This window comes from Megalops cyprinoides, chromosome 7 (genome assembly GCF_013368585.1).
Source record: "Megalops cyprinoides isolate fMegCyp1 chromosome 7, fMegCyp1.pri, whole genome shotgun sequence".
Classification (NCBI taxonomy): domain Eukaryota; kingdom Metazoa; phylum Chordata; class Actinopteri; order Elopiformes; family Megalopidae; genus Megalops; species Megalops cyprinoides.
The window spans coordinates 35,241,192-35,257,193 of record NC_050589.1 but is presented as its reverse complement, the minus strand read 5'-3'; the positions used below and the strand labels follow the sequence as shown (position 1 = coordinate 35,257,193).

The 16,002-nt window shown below is 41.8% G+C and overlaps 1 protein-coding gene across 1 annotated transcript in view; it reads right to left on the bottom strand.

Annotated features, from left to right (window-relative positions):
• Nucleotides 1-14,959, bottom strand: part of jph2 (junctophilin 2) — a 29,618-nt gene extending 14,659 nt beyond the window's left edge. The window contains exons 1-2 of the mRNA XM_036532897.1: nucleotides 13,948-14,959; nucleotides 8,321-9,137 (exon numbers count right to left, since the gene is read on the bottom strand). Coding sequence (XP_036388790.1) covers nucleotides 8,321-9,137; nucleotides 13,948-14,326 — 1,196 coding nt within the window. The 5' untranslated portion in view covers nucleotides 14,327-14,959. The remainder of the gene's footprint in view (nucleotides 1-8,320; nucleotides 9,138-13,947) is intronic.
• Nucleotides 14,960-16,002: the final 1,043 nt, after the last annotated feature.

Genomic DNA, 16,002 nt, shown 5'->3' with positions numbered 1-16,002 from the left:
CGCCTCCTACACATGCAGTGTTGAACTTGTCCCATATCCTGAATGTTTTCTTTTCACAAGGTAAGTGTATTCTCTAATACAGGTAGTGAAGGAGAATTGGGCTAACTCCGGAACCTAAAAGCATTACCCAGCATGATCTGGCTGATTCTTTTCACTGAATTCCCGCTACAGCAGCCCACGCTGCACTGTTGCCAGGTGACAGGAGGCCCCGCCCACAGCAGATGGCCTCTCGCGTGGGCTACCTGCGGCTACGCTGGAATGCTCCTCCCAGAGAGGCGGCAGAGACACCCTGCCCCAGGCTTCAGTTCTACACTGGCCAGTGCCGATCGATTCACTTCAAACAGACTTCTAAAACAGAGCTTGATATTTTAGGCCCTGACCTGAATACCCCACGGTGTACAGTCCGTGGGCTTCCACTGAAAAGGGGCTTGTAGACTACACTCTTTATTTCTTGAGGGGAGGAGGTCTGGGAGGATTGCGAGGAGGAGAGGCTGGAGACACCTTCAACAACATGATCTGGATGCAATCTCTGAAAAATCTCAGTGAATAAAGATGACACTAAAACGCAGACCAAACAGATGTTTTCTCAACATATTAACATTTCTATCCTACATAGGTTTGAGAGCAGTCTGAGTTAAGCATAAGGCTTATTTCAATACATTCCAGGGTATGAGTGTCGTTTTGATTTTTGGCTTGAGTAAGCTTGCTTGTGCTTTGTCCTGCTACACTACAGATTGCGCATAACGAGATGCAATCTGTCATCACGGTCTGTACCATTGGAGTTCTGAAGGGGAGAACACTGAATGTCTCATTGTAGGTAGTGGGTTTTCCAGAGGTGAACAAATATATGAAGATGTTGTACAGTACATGCATGTCCTTAATTTGATTTAATAAACATTTATATTAGCTTTATCTAAACTCAGGCCATAACTGCTGATTTAGGGCCAGATTATCCAAACACAGTTCTAATCTTATACTTTTATAAAGTTAAAAAATCAAAACTGGTCCTAGATCAGCACTGATGGAAAGCTTCTGCCAGAAGTACAGTATGTAAAGCACGCAATAATAGACCCTTACAAGGCTGTCCAACCAAACACCTTCCCTGGGTTTTAATTTGTCATAGAACCACTTTGGTGTCTGTTAAAAGGCATTTGAGCAAGTAAGAGTTCATGTGAGAGTACTGATTTTGGTGAGGTATAAGTAAATGGTCTAGGGGATATCATGGTACATCAATGTCATCTTATGTTGAGCTCATCAAAAAAAAAAACTTCATTTTTGATACTTTCAGGTAATTTTAAAATCAATGTCAAGCTCCCATTGATATGCAAAATGTTAATCAAAAGAGGGGTGTGCCTGCAGTAATTGTTAATTGAAAACACTTGTGGTGGCTTATTCAATGACCATTTTACAGGGTACAAAAATGGAAGGAGATATTCTGTTGGTTGTTACCTCCCAGGAATGCACGAAATCTAACCCAGCAGAGGCATCTCTGGGGTTCCTGCAGATCCTCTGATGTACAGAAAACCTCAAATATATATGACTGGACCAAATATTACTTTTTTCATATTTGAGCAAAAAATAGGTGATTACCTCCATTAATGCAATCGTATATTTGCAACATCTGAACACAGCTAATGGTAAGTGTTTTGCACGTATACACTGCTCACCTCTCCTGCTCTATGTACAGACTTGGAGCCATTTGACACCTTTGCTGATGCAAGCATTATCGATGTTTCCCTAATGTGTTGTTGCTTGTCAGTTGCTTAAATTTACATTGGTGCTGCTGCTTCTACTTATAATCCATAAACCATAGCACATGGCCCAATGGAACCTGGCAACAAAAAACGTGGAACCAGTCAAAAGAAAGTATCACAAGTAAACATTCTCCCTTGGAAACACTGTATCATGAGAACACACCTAAACCTGTGCAAGTAGCATGTTATCATGCATGTTATCATGATTTTTCACAATGCTGTTGTATATACAATATCAGTATTAAAAAAACAGTAGTATTGGGAAGTGCCAGGTGACAGGTAGGCGGGGCATATATAGCATATATAGCTTATATTAAGACTACTAAGACTTAGTCCCTTGTTGGGATTTCCTAAATAACCGCATTATATTCACAAAGAACAGACTTCAGAGAGCACATTTATGTTTCTGACTTGTGTCTGATGTCTTAAAGCTGATTGTCACAGAGAAATCTGGGTGACTACTAGGGATGAGTGTTAGGGATGCACATTTTAAATAAATTGATACTGAAACATTCTGTAACCCCCAACATTAAATATATTTAATTTAATAATCGGTTCACCCCTCTGTTTCTGCCTTGACTGTCAGAAAACCTATTTCTTTCTGTAAATAAAGGTAAAGAGATCTACATTCACTCCCACTTTTAGACAGGAAACAATATCACTGAATGACTTAATTTGTACAGGGTTCTTGGGTTCTCCCTCTTGAATGTGAATGACAAAGAATGAAACATTTTTTTCATGAGTTATCAAGCATTTAAAAACTGATGCAAGTAATCATTCAGTGATATTAAAACAGTGGAATATTCAGACAGGTAAAGTGGTGAAAAACCACTAAAATATCTTCCTGTTTGCCTGGGGCTCTGACAGAGAGCAGGGGAGACAGAGCGATCAGCTGTTGCATTCCCAGTGTGTGTGATACAGCAGCCTTATGCCTATCCTTTTTTGGGCAGGCCCTCTTCCTGACACCCGACCCATGTGCGTCATTTACACCGGGCGGAGAGGTCTCCTAGGAGACTCTCTTTCCAGCCCCGCCCCTGACCCTGCCCTCTGCCCGTGCCCCCGCCACCACCACGGGGACGACTCAAGAATACTGAAAGTTCAGAGGGAGCCCCATGGCTAATCCTATGTCCGAGTTCTCAATGGGCAGACTGTATTTATACCCCTCTGACTTCATTACAACGGTGGGTACCCTGGAAAGAGGGGCACCCCTGCACTGTCCTTGACGGGGACACACTTTACATCACCTATTTGATTGACAGCGGGTGAAGGGCATTTGCGCTCCTGGCAGCCCCTCCTTGTCCAAAACCAATCTATCATCCATGTTAAAATGTCGACCTCTCCCCTTTCACAGCTATGCTTTTTGGGCTGCTCAGTCAGCTCTCACCCTCAAAGGTTTGTGAGTAAAATTCAGGTTCCATTCCTCCCCTTTACTTGCGCGTGTGTGTGTGTGTACACAGTACACATACACAGTACACATGGTCACGCACACATATTCTACTGCTGAACAGTCTGTCATTGCTTTGCTGCCAGCTGGAATTCAATATCTGTCACCAAGGTGCAGAGATATTACTGTGCAGTTAACCTCACTGACCGGCACAGCTGAAATATACATTTTGATGTCCTATAAGACATTTCAGCTATGAATACACTGGGTCACTGAGACAAAAGCATTATGACATGAACTCAAACAAAAGAAAAAATAATCTGCAACCATTCACATTCTGGTATCTTTGGTGTATCTGCATAGCCAGTTTGTGTATTAACTATTAAAACATCCATTATACCTTCATTCAGCTATGACATATAGCTGAATGAAGGGACACATTTCCCAAAAATATGCATTACCATGTTGATGAAGAACTTCATATCCTCATTCACTCATTGGTGGTGTACTAATTTATTTATTTATTTTAAGAGACAAAAATACAAATGCAAATATGAAAATACCAAACACAACATGGCTATATTTCAATTTACAGGCAACTAAAATCTAGTCTGTCCTTCAGTTCAAGCAAATCTTGATTTCTTCTGAACTATACTTCTAAATATATATACATCTAAATAAACAAATAAACTGTCAGTAATGAATAAGTAACATTCCTCTGAATTCTTTAATCAAAGTGAGGATTAAACTGGCAGTTAATTTGAACTCCTTGTTTTAGAATTTCATACTGCAAAACTTGCACAAAAATGTGTTGAAATGCAAGAATGCTGGTTGTCTTTCCATGATTCTTGTCAGTACACAGATGCTGGGTTCCTCTATCCTGTCCTGTGTGTTGGAGAATGCCTTGTTTTGCCTGCAACATGGCGTTTTAATTTGATGTTCAATGTTTACACCATTTCAATCCTTTTAAGAAGCTGAACAGACCATATGAAGTGACCAGTCCGTGGCTCTCAAGGAATCATGTACACCTGTGCTACACTCTATTAACATAAAAATAAATAAGGGCTTAGTTCATAATAATGGAATACAGGCTATAATGTGTGATCTGAAATAACAATTAGTAGTGTACTTTAACCACACTTGACTAACAGTTACCCCCCCCCCCCCCCCCCAATGCACCTGTCTGTAATGCCATGTTTTTTACACTGCAAGGGACACAGTGTACTACAAAGGAAATAGTGCTGATTTGGAGGAGGAGTGCCTCTCTCACTGATGATAACCCAGAAACCTGCAGGTGCCAGGTGAGTCACTAGGAGGCACTTATACAGCAGTGACCTTGGCAGGGAGAGGCCAGTTGTGTCCTGGTGCTGTAGACTGCTCACCATTTTTGGCTAATGACACAGCTCAGTCCTGAGTGAGCAATGAGCTGGGCAAAAGGGCTCAGTGTACATTCAGAGCAAGTATCTCCACCAACTGAGCAACTTAGGTTTTTTGTAAAAAATGTAACAAAATATTTTAAATTAACTTCTGAGAAAGTGGACTCACTAAGTCACCACATATCAAGTCAATGGCCCTTACAAGGCACTTTCCGTAGGTCAGCGTTTCCCAAACCTCTCCTGGAGGACCCCTTGTCCTGCATGTTTTAGATCTCTCCCTGCTCCAACACAACTAATTTAAATGATCAGTTTGTTAGTAAGCAGCTTCAGGAGTTCATAACAAGTTCATCATTTGAATCAGCTGTGTTGGAGCAGGGAGAGATCTAAAACATGGAGGACACGGGGTTTGGGAAACGCTGCCCTAGGTTTTATTGTTTTTGAAGGACATGCACTGATGGCTTTTAATCTTGTACATTCTCTTGCATTGTAATCACCAACAGAGGCTACAGAGGCTTGGGTGATTTTGTTGTGCAAAACACATAAATATTGACAATTGGTTTATCAAGCTGAGCTCTCCTACATAATAAACTCCCAAAGCTGTGTGTCTGAATGCAAATGTAAGCAGGCTCCCGCCTGTTAAATCATGCCTATTAATGGAGTCCACAGGCTTCTGTCTGTCTGCGGGAATGATGCAAGGGGCCTTAGGTCTGGTGACGCTGTTTGCCTCAGTGGTATAATATTTACACGCCCAGCTAATCCAGGACAGGATCTGCACTTCATCATTCGTATTCTTACCGTAAAAAACGTCAGATGAATTTTACCCCCGCCCCCGTTACCTTTGACAAGAGGTCAATACCTTGTATGGAGATGTGCACACAGCTGGAAAGTCGGCCTTTGGTGTGTGAATTTCTCTACTTTGAGTTTGTCTAGGTCAGGTAAGGCTGATTAAGCTGCGAGACACAACAGTGCTCTCGGCTTCACTGTATCTGGAGGAGTGCTTCCCTTTTCTGCCACACACTGCTCTGTGACAAACTCTCTCTCATTCAGTAGATATTGCCCTTTGCTCTGTTTTGAGAAGCAAAGGATTCATTCACTGGCAGGACATCAATACAAACAAAGTTAAATGGGATCAACGTTCAGAATCAAAGTTACAGCATTTAGAAATCAGCATGCCTTTGGGTGCTAAGGGTTTGGCTCAGTGATTATGTCAGTGGTCTTGTCATATGGTCTCCCTGACTTTAATATATTGTTGTTTTGGGTGGGATACTGTTCCAGTCAAGGCCTGAATTTTGTTTTCATACAATGTGATTTGTCCTTAATGTTGGGCAAAGAATCTAGGCAAGTGTTTAGACTTGAGTGATTTCAACATTCAAGTTTCAACACATTCAGTAATCCCACATTCAGTCCAAGGGGACCCACAAGTTACATATTCCAAATGGCAGATGCCTTGTCTTTGGCAGTGATAAAACCCATCTTAAAGGTCAGATTCCTTGCAATGGCTGTTTTGGAAATAATCAAGAACAGTTTGCACAGGCATCCATGATACAGTATAAAAACACGTTTTTTACTGTGGTGGGAAGAACCAAGGTTTGTAAGATCTTATTTTCTCAATCTTCTCATAAAGGTCCGAAACAAAAGAGCACCCAACCACCCTGTGATCCCCTCTAAGTTGGGCCAGGATTGGTTACTTTATGGATAGAAGATCTCTTGGGTTATTGCTGGATGTCTTGGTGACTCAGTGGGGGCAGTTTTTCCTCTGGGCCTCTGAAGTTCTCTGAGTTCTCTGAAGTCTGGTCTTTGTGGAAGTTGCAAGAATATGCCTGAATGTGGTGATGAAGACACTGAGCTACAAGAGATGTTATTCTGATGTTCTCTCTCCTTGTGGTCAATAGAGATCCCACACCACTTCTCACAAACATTCATGGGTTCCCTGGCAACCTGGCTAAATTCCCAAGCTGGCCATCTAATTATCCCCCATTTTACCCCTCAGCTGATATATGGTGCATGTGAGCATTCAGGTACAAAAACAAAATGGGGAAAAGCATTCTAGATGCAATAACTATAACTTGAATAACTATTTTAATTTCAGCTCAATAAATCTGGGACTGTTGGTGGTTTAAATATAGAAAAACAGGAAGTTTTTCTACTGTTTCAGGAAGTGTCCTACCAAATTTTTGAAAGAAAGTATTTCTACTGCACTGTCTGTAACATTGAACTTTGGAATCGTCAATTGTACACACTAAACTCCCCTCTCCACCACATCCTCTACATTTGTGAAGGAGCACTGAAGCATATATGCACAATTACAATCCTCTGACACCACGTACAACCAGTGGCTAACCACTTTTTATGTCTGAACACCAGGCTCATACCATAAGGGCTACAGAGTAAAAACAGTCACTGACACAGTATATAGTTTTACACAGTATGGCATGACCATTGAAGCCTTGAAGTGTACTGCTCTTTGGGGGAAACAAGTGCATGCATAAACATGCCTTAAACAAGTGTTTTCTCTTACTAATAATCCTATATTTCCCAGTTACACTTAGTTAGGCACAGCTGTGCGCAAACACCTGCTTTACACTTTGTAGAGTATAGGTCATCTTATGCACATAGAAAAGAATCCTTGTGTGTTCCTCTGGAATTGCTCAGGGCTAACACTGGTGCTGCATTGACGTTCTTACCTGAGAAACTCATCAACAAAGACAAAGAGCGTGGCAAGCCAGCAATACGAATTACATGGAATGGGCTATCATACAATGGGACCCTTTTCTTGAAACTCTGCCAATTCTACTGGGTCCCAAAACCTTCAAAGACAGTTCCAGGTGGCCTCAGCTGACTGAATTTCTAATGATTCCAATGCAAGTGTGTGGCTGTTAAACTACTTCTAGGAATCACCTCCACTTCTGTTCTCTCCACAGTTCCCTTTGCTGCCCTTAAATTGATGAGTCACCAGGATGCATCTGCCAGTGAATTGCATCTGCCAGTGAAGAATGTGCCCCAGCATCTTTTTGTTCCCTATGCCCTTTGTCTTGTCATCTATAAACAGTTCTCCCCTTTACCCAGCATTACCATTTTGGCTGTCTCATTGCTACAGACTTTGGGCTGGTGGTTGGGGGGCACAGAGGGGGGCTTGAAGCACAGCCAAGCCTGCGCACATCTCAAGAGAGTCCCCCCACCTTGCTCAGTCCTGGCTCGCCTTTAAAGCTGACACTTTAATTTGTGCTGTACGGAGACCTCCAGTGATCCAATGACCCAGTTTTCTTTAGTACATCCCCATGCCCCTGGTGCTACGGGCTTTCTAATCATTGCCAGTGGGACCTACATGATGCCAAATTCAATGAGTATGTTGGTCCTCTGCTCTGCTTAATGATAGACGAGCTCTACATTTCAGTTCATAGGCATAGTTTACAGGGGGATAGTGGGACACCCTTGACTAGAGCTTAATTAACCCCCCCAATTTTGAGCGACAAAAACATTGGATGCCTTTCCCCAATCACCTTGTAACAGTGCCCCACCATCCCAACTTTTGAAATGAAACCTATGCCATTGTCGGAGGTGGAGACACAGCTAGCATACATATTATGAGTCTTGAAACTTGCTAGCAAGCAATCTGCAAGTTAGCCTGACACACATAGTGACTAGACCCATATTAGAATTGTGGGATATGTATCTAACAGTACAGGAGTTTTGAAATTGTACTGTGTGTCACCACCTTAAGCTTGTATCAGAAGGTAGCAACTGCAACTGCAACAGTGACAGCAGCAGCGGTCTGCTTCCTTGCACTCCGCAGTGCCATCCCCTACCTGGAGGCAGCGATCTCGGCTTTCTGCTTGGCGATGGCCGCCGCCCGCTGCGCCCCTTCCACGCTGCGCTGAACCTTCTGCCGGATCTTGGAGCCCTTGATCTGGATCACCCTCTTCTTCATGGCTTTCACCAGCATGTTGTTCATGTACTTGCCCTCCTCCTTGCCACCCTCAGCGAATGTGGTGCAGCCGTAGCCGTGCCGCTGGTTGTCCAACCACTCGCCCTCGTACTTGAGGCCACTGGAGCGCTCGCTCACGCCATAGCCCGAGCGTTTGTCATTCTTCCACTCGCCCATGTAGACCTCGGTGGTGGTGGCGTCAATGTCGGCCTCCACGGGTGGGAAGTTGTCGCCCGCCTCGCTCTCCTCGCCCAGGCTAATGGTAGAGTTGGCGTCACTGGCGGTGGAGCTGAGCGCTGACTCGCTCCGCAGGAAGCTGATCTTGCTCTTCTGGCTGGAGAGAGAGGTGCGTGACTCCGACTTGGTAAGCTTGCCAAGCAGTGAGCCGCGGCGGAACAGCCCCTTCTTCTTGGGCTGGGCCAGTGCAGGGTCGGCGTGCAGGCTGAGGGCGAAGCCGCCGCGGGAAGGGCCGAAGTGCACGTGTGGCGTGTTGACAGGCGTCTCCTGGCCGGCAGCGTTGGTGGCAGTGATGACGGGGACGTCCTGCTGTGGCACGGTGCCGTTGCCGTGCTCGCTGCGCAGGGAGGTAAGGGAGGTGCGCAGGGGGGAGCGCACCACTGCCGCCATGCCGTACGGCACGCTCTGACGGACGCCATACCCGTGCCGCATGCCGCTGGTGAACTGGCCCTGGTAGGTGCCTGAAAAGACACAGTGAGCAGGTGAATGCATGCAGAAACACTAACCACCTGCATTCAGGCTGTGTATCAGCACAGGCACGGCTTTTCCACAGAAATGTGAAGAACACCTAAACAAAGGTATGCAATATCAGACAGTACTGCTGATGTGAAAGACTCACTTTACACAGTTAGGGGAAACAGATCAAAAAGGAAACAGATCAAAATGATAATCAAACAGTGAAGTAATGATGGGTACAAAACTGGACTTCTAACCAGAAAGCAGCAGGTTCAGCTCACCTCCTTGGTGAGGCATAGCTGCTGAATACTTCAGGAAGGCACTTGACCTAAATTGCCTCAACAAATATCCAGCTGTGTAAACTGATAATGTAAAATGTAAGCCATGTTGAGCACCCTGAATAAAAGCATATGCTCTGAAACATAATAATATAAACATAATAATAAGACCTTTGAGTGTACTATATGATTTAATAAAATGAGAACTTTGTAAACATGAGGAGAAATATGTCATATTAACACATCATCTCCCCTAAAACGTGGACTCTAAGTGAACCTATGAATAAAAAGCTCTTGAAAAAACTTGGCCTGTGAGTCTAGGCAGAGGTACTGCTCCTCAATTGCCACAACTTGTATATTTGATGTAAATGACTGATTTACAAATAAAATAACCATAATGCTATCACATGGGCTATGGAAGTATTGTCATACAAATCATTTACAACCCCTACCCCCTCACACAGACACAAATTGAAGAATCCTTTCATCATCTATCACATTTGAAAGATCCATGGTAATAATCTAAAACACATCAATGACACTCCCATGGCTGCCCTGTCAAAAATGAAGGGATGTAAATGTGATATTAGATGGAACAGCCTGTTTCTTCGTATTTCTCCAAATAAACAAAAACCTGTGAATACCAGTCACTGCGTCACCCATTAACAAAAAAGTACAAATCACATTCCTCAGTAACTATGACTACTGTGATGTGTCCCCTTATTGCAGACTTTTTGCCACCTACTGGTAAAACAAATGTACTGTTGTTACTTTGGGGGACCTCATTTGGTTGCTCACAGTTGCTCACTGCATGAGGGACACTGCTGTTTCTAGGGCTGCTTGGTCACAACCAAAAATAGCACCAGCCACATCAAATATTTAAGCACATCATATGCTGAAGGATTTCATAAAAAGTATTGATTGAGAAGATAAAATAACTCTTTCAATACTGATCTTGCCACTTGAACCATATCAGAGACATATATAGATATATACATTTTGGTGTTAAAGCAAGGTTTTGTAGAAGAATATTAATAATGTAAAAAATAAAGAAACACAAGAGAAAGCAAATAGCCATTTGACTGTAATGTTTTCTTGAAGGTAACCAGCTACAAAAAAATTAGAGCATGAACATACTTCAGATAGCTTTTCAAAATCCTCCCAGAATATTACTGTCCTTTCTATTTTCAACAGAAATGTTCCTGGTGACAGCTGAAACAAGAGCACAGAACATCTGTAATTGAATTGAAGATTCAGTTTGCAGCTACTGCAAGAAGAGACACCAAGCATACTCGGTTCTCAACAACATGGTTTGATAGAATTCTTGGGGTGAATGCATTCAAGTGGGACAGTCAACACAGCTCCCATATTTAATTCCTATATTTGCAGTTGCAAAGTTATTCTGTCCAGCCTGCATACACAATTCCCTTCCATTTCATACTAAACTAAAATACAACTAAACTAATAACTAAAATACAGCTAAACTAAAATAATCAATCACAGAAAAACATCACTGAGATTTTATAGAGTACAATATAGACAAATATAACAATAAGAAGATTTATTTAACATAGCTCATTTTACAACCAGGGCCAATCTGGGAAAAACTGAAAATGTTTCCCTGACCCCTAACAAAGAGTCAATCAGGTAGAACTGGAAAAGACTTGAGTACAAAAATAAATACTACCCACATTTACAGTGAGGTGTGTTCAAGTCATCAGGCATGAATTAGCAGTCTGTTAGGTTGTGGGCTACAGGGTAATCACTCTTCATTGGTGGGGTAGTTTGTAGGATAGTTCCATGGTTTGTGGATGCTGAAAATCTCAGGTCAGCAGTAGCATGTGTCTTGCATTATGAGTTTAATGTAGGATTTAGTAGTAATGCTGGGCCAAACTTAATTGTCATGCAACAGTTAAACCAGTTTACAACCACGATTTGTATCTAAGGAATTTAGGGTGCCCACCACTGATTTGCAAGCACAATGGTGCCGATCACCATTGTTAGCAAAAGCCTTACCCCAGACCACAGCTAATGTGCACTATGTGTTTAAGTGCCCAGAGTTAACGTCAAGCACCATCATATATAGTAGCTGTGAGGGTGAGTGCGTGTCGGAGCCAGTCTGGTTATTTATGCCTCTGAAACGGAGGGCTCGGGTTCCTCATGCAGGGGTAGACACATGTCTGGATTCCATCATCCTGCGGAGACAGCGAGGCCAAAAGCACACAGCCTGCGCTATTATTATTTCCAGGACACCTGGTGCAACACCATGCCAATCATCAAACGGACACAAAATCTGATGACTCAGGTCCCCGGGTCCGCAATACGTGACGATCGATAATGCTGAGCCCCAGCCGCCCCTGTTTGCCTCCTCACAACTTCAGAAGAAATCTGTATTTCCTCTCAGGCATTCTCACACAGTATATCAAATCAGCAAATCCCTGAGGACATTCACCAGCCGCAATCAATTATGGCGCTTAGACTTTTCTGAAAAACAATAAAAAGCAAAGACTGGAATCTCTAAATGGAGTATTCAAGTCTTATCAGGCACACTCAAATCTGTCCCTTTTCTAAAGACAGCCTCCACCAGCCAGCGAAGCAATCCGATACAATACCACATAACACAGTACAAATCTAACCCCAGTTAAGGGAGGCAGCAGATGTCTCTCTTACAATTGTATGCTAACCTTTTAACCAGAATGATGGCTTCTACCTGGTCTCCAGCACTTCTTTGATCTTTTCCTGCCTTTTTCAGGCAAAACAAATTCCTAAGAGACAGTCACCATGGAAGTAATAATCCCATGCCACACTGTGGTAGCCCAACTAAATTAGCCAGATGATTGACAGGTGGTGACTAGACAGTAAGAGCTCATTATATGTAAATGACTGCCTTCGTATTAAATAAACATTAGAACCGATTTGTCTAACATAGCCATATTGTGTTTGCCTAAGGTTGTCATGGGTGGGTAGGACATCATTTGCCGTCCTTTTGTTTTGCCACTGGTTCATTTTGGTTGTGTGGCAGTCAGACACGTGTTTATGTGTTATTTGCCAAAATCTATTGCACCATCTACTGAAGAGATGATGGGAAGATACGGACAGCCATTGGTATCCACTGCCATAGCTTGACATCAACATTCAAAACCTCTATTTCTGCATTAAGAACATAATATTTTCACTAGAGCATTTGTGTTACATGCTTCACTAAGAACAATACACAAAAGTTCCACTTTACATACAGTATGCCCACTAATCATAGTTCATAAATGTTTCTTTGTCATCCAGTGGCAGAGACAATTGTCACTAATTGCTAAATTGTTTGTTTGATTGGTGCATCATATATTGTTGTATACACATTCTGAAAGTTCTATCTTAACAGACTGAAAAAGACCACATATTTACTGCTCAGACATTTGGCATAGGTACTTTGTCCATCAGTGTCCAAATCTTTTCCCTGTTTATCCCCATAACATTGCATTATTATATTTTAATGTAACTGTAATATTGCATTATTAGTTCTGTGATTCCCATCAGCACACATTGTATATTACGCATTGTTCAAGGAAGACATCTGAACTTTGACCTTGAACTACAGACCGTTAAACGACCATGAATTAATCATTTGTAATCATAGTCTAGCCTATTCAGCAACACAGATTGCAGAATACACCAGTATTGACACCTCTAACTTGCTTCCCTCCATTACTTTTCACTGGCAACTGTTTTCCTATTGATGGGCATGACACCAAGGGCCATCTGTGGCAACACGCAGGGGTCCATGGCTCACTGCTTCACACTCAAGTTGCCACTTAAAGGAACCAATCATAAATGATTTGAGCTGAGGTGTCTGAGGCAGTGGGTAGACATGCATGCAAATAAGAATCATGCCCTGTTTAGAGTGACTACAAAAAAATTCTCTGTTTTGTTTTCTTTCTGTACAGCTGACAAAAACATGTTGAAAACACGTTGCTTTGCACCATTTTCCTTTGTGCATAAAGTTTCACTAGCTATGTAGAGAAAAATGGTATATCCTGAAGACATCAAATCCCAAGTGGGTTATTTATTTGAAGGAATGAAGACTGAATAGTGACAAATCCAACCTGCTCCAGGGTTTTATTCACCAGGTTCAACAGCCTCTCAATAATCACTAGACAGCGATATTGAAAATTCAGAGCAGTTAAAGTGATAAATTAAATATTGGCTTTAATGACGTGGTGATAAGCTTTGTTGTAGGATAAAAACCATCTCTCTCCACAGAAAGATAAGGACCAACCCTTTCAGCTAACATTCTTTGCTGATACATGTCAATATCAGCTTGGTGCTCAATGAAGCTCAATTGATTTTTTTTTTTTTTTTTACTCCTGAGAACTGTTTTTAATACACATTGTTAGATAATATCAGCCAAATGAATGAATGAATCAACGAATTAATGAATTCATAATAAAATCCATCTACGAGTATTTAGTATGAGGTTTTACGAGGTGCAGTGTCCTAAACGAGTAAGAGTCCCTCAGATATCTTAGAAGTTATCTTTGCTCACCTCCATCTGCGTAAGTTTCTGTTCCATATCCATCTTGCAAACCGTTATTCCATGTTCCTTCATACTTTGCGCCGCTCCCTTGGCTTAGTCGCGTGCCGTATCTACCTTTGAAACCGTGCGTCCATTCTCCTTTGTAGATCCAGTGTCCCTTGGTTTCGACGCCAAGACCATGGCGCTTCCCCTGGGACCAGTAACCCTCGTACGTGTTCCCACTGGGCCAAGTGTAGACTCCAACAACTTCAAAGCCATAATTCCAGGAGCCGGAAAACTCTCCTTGTCCTTTGGGTCCTGTGCAGATTCCGTGCCCGTGTGCTTTACCACCTTCCCAGCCACCACAATAAGCTCCGCCGTCATCAAACTCAAAGCGACCCCCGCTCATATTTCTTTCATAATATACCGTCAATACGCTTTAAAATTGTAATTAAGCGATTCAAATCGAAATGCTAGTTTTAATCTGTAAAAAGATCTTGTCAAATTGATCTTCCCCCGTACCTGTCATTCGCAAATGCTTTATTAATTGTTATGTCTTCTAATATCCTTTCAAATATATGGGCTATATAATATTCATATGGCCGTATTGTATTCGGATATATTCTCACAACTATCTTCACACGTCAGAATGGCTCGTTTCTTCGTTTATTCTTAGTTCTGTAGGATCATTTAATCTGTGTTTCCTTGTAGTTTCAAAGTTATCATCAACTTCTTCGCATGTATTTTGCTAATTCGGGTTGACGATGCCGTGCCTCTTTAAATCGTGCAGAAATGGGTCGCTCTTCTTGTTTCGGTAACAATTTTTTTTCTTATTTGGTTGCATGGTTTTCCAAACATCTCTCTAAAATGTCAATCGACCTGCCCGGGTTTTTTTCATGGTTAAAGAGGAGGCTACGGAAAGCCCCTGTCCCCACTCCCTGCCTCCCCTTACTGCCGCTTTCCCCTTGCTGAGCTAAAGGAACGTTGGAAATGTTATAACGGACCCAACAAGGCTATCAGATCCCCACACGGTTCCAAAAATACAATCCAATCCTTACCCTGCAACATGGCACTTTTAAAAGCAGTGCCAAAACACTTGTCACCGAGGGGGCTGGGCAAGGATATGTCCATTTCAAGATTATAAGAATTTGTCGAAGCTAAGTAGTTTCGAGGAGTTAATGACCCCAAACTCAAAGTCATTCGTAGATGCATTACGTAGCTATATAGCTCGCCTAAAGTTCAGCCAGCCACTACGCACCTTTCAGGACTACTTGTTTATTTATTTATTTATACGCAGGACTGCGTTGAACTGAAAGAACGTTTTTGTGTTAGTAGCCTGCATAAAATTATGGAAATAGTCAAACGACTGTAGAGTACATTTTTAGCAAATATATTTTCAGAATTTTCAAAAACAGACTATTAGAAATATTACATTTCATTTCACTACTCGCCAAAATTGAAAATATCTGTCTGTAGTTATAACAATTAAACAAACCACTCCGTCTGTTGGTTACACCCCGTCTAGAGGCTACAATTTCAAAAAATAATGCAAAATATAGAAAATGTAAAACATAGAAAACTATTCGCAACTCCCTCTAAAAACGAGGGATTTAGTACAGTGAAGTAATATTTATTATTAACGTACTGTATAAACACATTTACAGGGTTTTAAATATATTCTGTAATACGATGCCATTTTTGGACATGAACCATAAAGCAGGATGGCCACCCTCCCCAACAATATACAAATTTACATTTACATTTATTTAGCAGATAACAAATGAAAATAATAGATTATGAAACAAATCTTGACACAGTACTGAATGTGTCCACATCTATGTATATATGCACATCTAGGGATTAAACATTTTGTCACAGAAAAAATACTTATGTACTGTGTAAAAACTCAATTAATTACTCATGCTTAATTACTTAATTACTCATGCTTTTTTAATCAAAATGTTTCCTCTGAACTTTCACCTGAGTCTCAGTTCTAAAATGACATTGAGGGTGGTCAGTCAAATATTTGTTCTTCCAATTATTAATGTTTTACGTTGCAATAACTACATAATTGAAATACCTACA